The sequence below is a fragment of the Rhagoletis zephyria genome, unplaced genomic scaffold (assembly GCF_001687245.7).
Source record: "Rhagoletis zephyria isolate East Lansing unplaced genomic scaffold, Rhagoletis_zephyria_1.1 Rzeph_scaffold_08351, whole genome shotgun sequence".
Lineage (NCBI taxonomy): Eukaryota > Metazoa > Arthropoda > Insecta > Diptera > Tephritidae > Rhagoletis > Rhagoletis zephyria.
The window spans coordinates 18659-27656 of NW_016165431.1; the positions used below are offsets into that span (position 1 = coordinate 18659).

Below are 8998 nucleotides of genomic sequence, written 5' to 3' on the forward strand. Positions count from 1 at the left end.
GCAAGGAAAGCTTAACGTCGAAAAGCTGCAGTCACAACCAGTGTTGCCGCTAGAGAAAAATTGAGTGAAGTAGATTTTGGAAAAAAGTGGAGTAGATTGAATAAAATTGAAGTAGTATACATTTTTGAAAACAAAACAATATAATTCATTTTATTTAATAAGAAAAACAAAAAAAATGGCATTTCATTTTAAATATAGATACATATAATAAAATAAACATACAAATAATAATACAAATCACATTTCGTTACTATGATAAGTACATATATGTATACAAATATGTTAAAATAATTTTAAATTTTAATTGGTCTTAATTTTTTGGTATTTATTTATGATTTCTTTGGGTGGAACCCAGTTTTCAAATTCAAATTCTGATATTATTAATTAGAAGTATAGAACTCACTGTTTCTACGTTAAGACAATTTCGGATAGCCGTTTTATTTAATTTCATTTGGGAGAATACACGCTCCGTGGAAGCACTGCTATGAGGCAAGCAAAGTAAAGAACTTATAAATTGCCGCAAATGTGGATACATGTGCTCTCCTAAACTATTTTTTACTTTAAAAACATTTTGCCAAAACATTTCAAGAGTCATCTCTTCCTCGGAAAATGCATGTAATAATAAAAGTCTCCATTCTTCATTAATATCTTCAATGTTCATATTTCCAACGAGATTAGGGAATATATTAATAAGTGGCACAAGGCTTGGCCCTAACGATAATGGATCAATTATTTGTAGTGCTTTCAAAACTGGGTCCTTAAAATTTGCTTGCTTAGCGAAATGTAAAAACGTAAACAATTTTTTTGCATAGAGTAAATCTCTTCCGCGGTTAAAGTGCCTCCTAGAATAAACATTTCAGTTTGTGCTCCAAGATAGAGATCTTCAAGTTTTTTGTACATTGTACTATCTTCTATAGTATCTTCAGTTAATGATTCAAAATTTAATAGGTTTATGTGCATGAAATTGTTTAAAATACTTTTTAAATACAATTTTAATGTTTTTAAGAGCTGATGGAAGCGTGGTTCTGTTGCCTGAAACTCTAAATTTATTTTATTTACGTTTTTTAGACTGCTGCTTAAAAACAGCAAATAGCATTTATTTAACGGTGTCATTTGTTCTAAGATTTGTTTAGCAATGTCATTATTTTCCTCAAAAGCAGCGCTAGCCAAATAAGTTTGAAGAGCTGGCCATTGTTCTAACACTCTTACTATGGCGTGTTCCAAACTAAGCCATCTAGTGTCAGCTCTTTTTAAAATCTTATGCTTTTTTAAGTCAAAGTAATCTTGAAATTCTTGAAATTCCACTTGCCTCTTACTACTATGTGCAAAAAAATAATAAATGTTTCTTACTAATGGTTCTATTTCTGGAGGTATGGTTTTCGTGGCTGTTGAAGAACATAGGTGCATTGAATGGCAAATGCAGCCAATCACATAAAGATTGGGGTTCCATTCTTTTAATAAGGTTTTAACACCTGAAACGCCACCCATCATTACAGCGGCATTATCGGCGGCAAATCCAACAACATTTTCAAATGGTATTTTCAAATCAATAAACAATTTTTTTAGCGCCTCAAATAATGATCATGCATCACATTTTTGTACTTCAATCAGTCTTAGAAAACGGTCTCGAATTTTGCCATTTTGTTGATCAAAATAACGAGCAACTACTCCTAGGCATTTTGAGGTACTTATGTCAGTAGATTCGTCTATAATAAGCGAAAACTTATTGTGTCTTAAACAATTAGCCATATCTTCCATAAAATTTTCAGCCAATACACCATTAATTGTCTCTGCTGCTTTGGTTCTACCACACTTTATTTCTTTCACTATTTCATCGTTTCTGGCAACACTCTTAATAAGACCAATTAATGGTGTAATCAGTGCAAAAGGTAAATTGTGAACACACAAAAATAATATTATTTTCAGCTCCGCAATTTTTATTTTTCGAATTTTCGATTCAAATGCTTGCACTTTTTTATTTTGGTTTATTTTCGGCTGCTGCTTCAATGTGCATTCATTTTTTTTATGTGACTCACCATAGCCATGTCTTTCAATATTTGTTTTATTGTTAGAGAGATATTTTTGGCCAATTTTGCAAAATGCTTTGCCTTTGATGTTATCTAGCCAACTTAAATCACGCTTCCATTCCTCTCTGAAATGTTGTTTATATTTTTTTTGTCGTGATGGAAAAGTCGCTGCAGGCTCATGGTCGTCAGATTCCGAAGAAGAAATACTGTAACAGTTACATATGTACATATGTATATCTTTTATTAAAAATCGGAGAAAATGTTTGATAACAAAATTTACCAATTGTCTAGACAAGTCCTTTCTTTTTGAGGAGACGAATCACTTGAAGATGATCTGCATCTGCCACTGTAAAAGTCAATTGACAAAACTTGATATAGCCGCCATTTTGATTTTCATGTGCTTTTTTATATGTATAAAACACAAATAAATTTGTTCAATGATATACTAACCCTTCATTTTCTGGATCTGAATTTTGTGCAGGTAGCTCCTTTTGGAAATAGCTGAAAAAGAAAGTTGAATTTTAAGTTATTCTTTCACATTACAAATTGAAACGCACCATGCAGAAATACTTGTTTGCAAAGTTAGATTAAAATAAACATACATACCTACTTATTAACCTGTTCTTCGTCGGTGAGCGTATTCCTTTGCTAAAGATATTAAAGAATTTATAATTAATAATATATTTATATTTTTTATGGAATTTATTGCACTACTTACCGATTCATCTTGCACATCACATGTCCATACGTTATTAACTCACAACAATTTGACAGTTCACGCAATGACACTTTTACAAAGCAAAAATAAAGGGTTGCCATTCCAGCGATGAAAAATAGCGTTTGCATATGTTCAGTGATTAAAACCACTATTTTCATCGTAATTAAGGGAATAGGAAAAACAATTAGGTAATATAGGGAACAAATTTTAAAATTTGAAGCAGAACAAAAAGTGAAGCAGATTTTTGGAAGGACTGACGAAGTAAATTTTGTGAAAATGAAGCAAAATACCTCGATTGAAGTAGTAGCGGCAGCACTGGTCACAACAGACGGCCAATGCTACTCGACTCTCACACCTGCTCTCAGAGAGCACTCTTCAACAAACCGACATATGCGAGCAACGTTCATTAAGTACCGCCGCCAAAGAAGTAGTCGGATTTCAGCGAGCCCGAAAGAACAACTGATACGATGAGGAGTGTCAAGAAGCTGCAGAGAAAAAAGATGCCGCCTTCAGGGCCAAGCTGCGATCGGGCGCAACAAGAGCCACGTGGGACCATTATAGGGAGCTGAAAAGGGACGCGAGACGTATTTGCCGCAATAAGAAAAGAGGCCGAAATATGTGAGTGAGAAGAGCTTGAAATGCTGGCCGACAGGAAAAACGCCCGCAAATTTTACCATAGAGTTAGCCAACTTACGGGAGGTTTTAAGACCAGGGCAAACTCTTGTAAGAACAACAATTGCGACCTAGTGACAGATGACCAGAACGTACTTAAATTATGGAGGGAACACTTCACCCTACTGAATGGTAGTGGCGCTGAAAGCTGTAGAGAAGACGAACCCGAGCCTCAGTCGATGATGATGGAGTCGATGTACCACCACCTGACTATGACGGGGTACGAATAGCAACAGCGCGCTTGAAAAGCAACAAAGCTGCTGGAGCTGACAACCTGCCAGCTGAGCTATTCAAGTACCGTGGCGAGGAGTTGATAAGGCGCATGTATCAACTCTTATGTAGAATATGGTCAAATGAACGCACCGTATTGTGCGAAAGACTGAAGCCCACCGTCAACGAAGTGATTGGGCCTTATCAGTATGGCTTTAGATCTGGAAAATCCACCGTAGACCAGGTGTTCACAATGCGCCATATCTTGGAAAAGACCCGCGAGAAAAGTATCGACACTCACCACCTTTTTGTCGGCTTTAAAGCCACTTTCGATAGCACTAAAAGGAGTTGCCTATACTCCGCGATTTCTGAATTTAGTATCCCCTCGAAACTGATACGGTTGTGTAAAATGACGTTGAGTAATATCACCAGCTCCGTCAGAATTGGGAAAGACCTCTCCGAGCCGTTTGCTTTCAGTTTCAGAGAGGGTTACTCTCTTTCATCTGATTTCTTTAATCTGATGTTGGAGAAGATAATAAGAGGTGCAGAACTGAACCGCTCAGGATCAATTTTTCACAAGAGCGTGCAATTGCACTCCTGCCAACAAGTGCTACTTTGGATTGAGTAGGAAATTAGGGAGTAAAGTCCTCTCTCGACGTACGAAAACCACTCTCTAAAAGTCACTCATCATGCCCGTGTTTGTATATGACGCAGAAGCATGGACAATGACAACATCCGATGAGGCGGCTTTTGGAGTATTCGAGAGAAAGATTTTGCAGAAGATTTACGGGCCTTTACGCATTGGCGACGGAGAGTACCGCAGACGATAGAATGATAAGCTGTATGAGCTTTACAACAACATAGACATAGTGCAGCGAAGCCGGCTCCTCTGGCCTGGCCATGTCGTTCGAATGGTCTCTGACGCTCCGCTCCGAAAATATTCAACTCGGAAACCGCTGGTGGTAGCAGAGGAGGAGGGAGGCCCCCACTGCGATGGAAAGACCAAGTGGAGAAGGACTTGGCTTCACTTGGCATTTCCAATTGGCGTCAGTTGGCAGAGAAGAGAAACTACTGGCGTGCTTTGTTGAACTCGGCCAAAATCGCTTAAGCGGTTACAGCTCCAAATAATGATAACGCGGATGATTTGAATGGTAGTTTATTATCCTACCCGACGCAAAGAACTCTGTGTACCAATTGAATTTTATACTACTTCTGCCTGTGATTCTTATTTTTATGGTGTATGCATTTAGGGATTTTAACATAGTATCTTCCATGTCATTTGAGTTTACTATTGCAAATAGATCGTCTACATATTTTGTTATGTATTTGATTGTATATTTTGCTGCTTTAATTCAGCCAGGCTGTCGTCAAGTATTTTGTCTAGTTAGAACCACGGTGCAGCGAACAAAGGTGGCGCCGTCAGTGGTACCGCTACTTTGGTTTTGCCATTTTGACAGTTGTGGTAACTTGTAAATAAACCTTTGTTTACAAATTTGCATGCATGTATTTATATAAAAAAAATATTTATTGGTTCAAAAATGGTGGGTAGGCACTGTGGCCAATGGTAGAGTTCGTTTACCGCCTCTGCATGGTTGTAAGCCATGCAGAGTCCGCAAAATGCTCCGGAAGCAGTGTCCAGAGGATGCATCAGACTAGGCCGAGCATACTTTGAAGTGCCATCTAATCAAAACTTAAGAAAGTTCAATTACATGGCAGTTGAGAAGTGCATGTGCAAAAATTTCCTAAATTGCATAAAGCAAATTTTGGCACATGCAGCGTACATAGCATGTATTTAGGCGCCTGGTGTTAGCAGACGCGCCTAAATATACCGGCCCCCCTAGACGACTTGGTCGTCTAGTGGATATAACAAAAGCCGCAAATATCCGGCTCGAAGGACCATGAATAACTCAGTGAGAGGGGAGACCAGTATGTTTGCATGCATGTATTTATATAACAAAAAAAAATATTTATTGGTTCAAAAATGGTGGGTAGGCACTGTGGCCAATGGTAAAGTTCGTTTACCACCTCTGCATGGTTGTAAGCCATGCAGAGTCCGCAAAATGCTCCGGAAGCAGTGTCCAGAGGATGCATCAGACTAGGCCGAGCATACTTTGAAGTGCCATCTAATCAAAACTTAAGAAAGTTCAATTACATGGCAGTTGAGAAGTGCATGTGCAAAAATTTCCTAAATTGCATAAAGGAAATTTTTGCACATGCAGCGTACATAGCATGTATTTAGGCGTATGGTGTTAGCAGACGCGCCTAAACATCAGCGAAAGAGAAATATGAATTAGAAGTTAAAAATCAGTTTAAATTGTGTTAATTTGCAATTTGTGAGTGATTTTTGAGTTGAAGACTGCGTAAAAACTAATAAAATGAAGTGCTGTGTGTTAAATTGCGACAGCCATCAAGATGCAAGATGCGTAGATGCAAATGTAGCGCTGGGACGAATCGCTGCATTTTGTGTACATAGGGCACGGCAAAGCCGTTCCCGAAATGTTTCTTCATTATTACATTGACAGCATTTCCTCACAATGATTTTGCTTCTGCTCCAAGCAGCCTCCATTAGCAAGTTAACTAATCAATCCCGCTGAGATGCTGCCGCAGTTTTCTGCAGCAGCCTTAATTGCAAAGCAACGGAGTGCACTAAAACGTTTGCTGAAGCAGCCCCAATTGCAAGGCAATGGAGTGCACTAAAATTTTACCTATTCTCTAATAGATTAGGTAAAAATTCAATATTTTCGCATTTAGCAAAATTAAAACACGTTTTTCGCTGTAAGGTGAACTGTTTTGGCAGTTTTAATTCGTTCTTCTTTCGCTCTATTCTTTGTTTACTTGTGGTACACAAATGTCAACGCTCAGGACGGCGCAATCTTGTATTCTATCATTCTTGAGTTAGAACAATATCTACAATTGTTGGTGACAATGGATTCCCCGTAGGCGTGCCATAAATTTGTTGGTAAAACGTGTTGTTGTATCTAAAATAGTTATTGTCAAGTAAACGAAATCCGAGTATCATCTGGAACTGCTTCTTTGATATCTTGGTGTGGCTCTCCAAATTGCTCCACTTTTTCATAATAGTCTGTATAGTTAANTATGTTGGTGACAATGGATTCCCCGTAGGCGTGCCATAAATTTGTTGGTAAAACGTGTTGTTGTATCTAAAATAGTTATTGTCAAGTAAACGAAATCCGAGTATCATCTGGAACTGCTTCTTTGATATCTTGGTGTGGCTCTCCAAATTGCTCCACTTTTTCATAATAGTCTGTATAGTTAAATGTATGGGGATGTTTGTAAATAGGGAAATGACGTCGAAGGATATTCGAATTTTTTTATATTTTGGAAACTTTCTTTAAGTTGATATGGCCCAAAACGCGGACTGTTAGATTACATTTTGGCTCACACTGCTTTTAAAATACCGCTGAAACTCGCCAGAATACAATTTCTGATAGTTTTTCTTCTTGCATCTGAAAGCATAAGTATGTGCCATTATTTAACATATACTTAAGATATATTGTAACTCCTGTTGTTTGNTAATGGCACATATTTAACATATACTTAAGATATATTGTAACTCCTGTTGTTTGGAAGTACTTTTTAACGTTGCTTTATATTATTGAAAAAGTCTGCTCTCCTAGTATATTGTTTTCAAAAGTTGGTACACAGTTTCTTAGCTAAAGGATGAAACTCAAGAACTACGTATTAATTGAACTGATAAAATTAATTTTGAGGTCAATATTTACAAAAAATAGTGGGACCGTTACGTTACAGAAAAATACTGTTACGTACCTGTGCGATATACATACATACAGCCGTAAGATTATAATTAGATTTTTAAATGGTGTTTAGTGTTTCATATACACTAAGTAGCATGAATTCAGTAGTCTTGCGATGTGAGATGTAATTCAAAGAAATTAAGAACATGGTAATTATTAATGCAGACTTTAAAGTTTCTGATGTTTTGCAGCTGCAGGCCGTTTCAGAAGCATTTTTTTGCGTAGAACTCGAGTTCGATCTTAAAACTGCGCCAAGATGTTGAGTTTTTTTGCGGTTAAGTACACGAAAAACGGCTTTGATGGCTTCTTTTCCTTGACCTATGCTATTTAGTTCTATTCTTACCCTTCAAAATGCGCCTTCGAGTGGTTCTTTTTTCTTATGAAACTATGGCCACTGGAAGATGACGTAATGACTTAGAAAGCATATGCTTGGTTTGGCGATGTTAGATTGGAGGACACGGCAGTTAAAGTGGTTGTAACTCTTGAAGAAAAAATCTTATAGCACCATTCGAGAGTGCAGTTTGAAAGATAATAATAGTACTAGAACAATAGGCGAAATAGTTCCAATAGATTCTTATTAGATTATTTAATAGGAAAATCTTTTTTTAGCTTCTTATTTCGCTTCTTTTGAGGTCGTTCCCTTTTAAAATATTATAATTCACGAGTTTTTTTTATTTTTCTACATAATTCCTATCTACTAGCCTATATAAGTTAGAAAGGAGGCATTTCATGTCACCGCGGCCACCTCTGTGCGCGAACTCTCAGGATTTGGATGAAAGTTGAAGATATTGAAGGTCTAGGTGACATGAATATACGTGCAGCATATTTTGCCGATATGAAGTAGGGTTGCCTATTTACAACGGACTTAAATCTTAAGAAAACGTCATACATACCTGTGCTGTGTCTTGGAAACCTTTTAACGAAACTTAATGAAAAAAAATGTATTTCTTCCGTCTTATTATGAGCTTTAATTATACGCTTTTTACATTAATGTGCAACGTTAAAAAAAAATAAAATAAATAAATAAACATTTTACTTTTTGATTTTTTTTTTTTGATTATAGCATTTTTTTTAATTTTTACTTTTACATAAAAACATTGTCTATAATGTCAACTTTAAGTACCCAAATGGGCGTAATGGGCTACTTATGCGTATGGACCCTAGATCGTCTAACGCTCAAGCAATATGATAAATAAACATTGAAATTTTATGAAATTGCATATTTTTGAAAGAGGAAACTTTGCTAAAGATCTGAAATCACAAAAACTCCTGGAAATTTTAGCAGGTGAGCAAGTCTTTAACTCCTGACGTTACAACAAATTCGACCACCTGATCTATTATTTTTATTGGCCAAATAATAGACATAAGAACGATTATAAGAAATGTAAACATAACAAAACTGTCAAAGCTAAACTTCAAAATGGGGGGATTGCCAGATGAATGTACGTAACCAATAGTTATTCAAGACACGGCCACTATTAAAACGCCCATACCGACATACGAAAAAAGAATCGGTGGTCACATTCCACGAGGCTAGNCCCATACCGACATACGAAAAAAGAATCGGTGGTCACATTCCACGAGGCTAGAAAAAT

The 8998-nt window shown here is 36.8% G+C and overlaps 1 protein-coding gene across 5 annotated transcripts; it reads right to left on the reverse strand.

The window, feature by feature from the left end:
• Window positions 1–1401: 1401 nt before the first annotated feature.
• Window positions 1402–2993, reverse strand: LOC108374983 (uncharacterized). Of its 5 annotated transcripts, none has more exons than XM_017631044.1 (5): window positions 2746–2993; window positions 2634–2675; window positions 2478–2528; window positions 2308–2373; window positions 1402–2233 (listed from the first exon to the last, which is right to left on the reverse strand). In XM_017631044.1, the coding sequence occupies exons 1-5, from the start codon at window positions 2901–2903 to the stop codon at window positions 1582–1584; spliced, it is 969 nt and encodes a 322-aa protein (XP_017486533.1). In that variant the 5' UTR covers window positions 2904–2993; the 3' UTR covers window positions 1402–1581. The 5 variants fall into 5 exon arrangements, with proteins under 5 accessions (XP_017486533.1, XP_017486534.1, XP_017486535.1 ...); XM_017631048.1 differs by having other exon boundaries at window positions 1920–2233; window positions 2308–2395; XM_017631045.1 differs by having other exon boundaries at window positions 2308–2395; window positions 2634–2993.
• Window positions 2994–8998: the final 6005 nt, after the last annotated feature.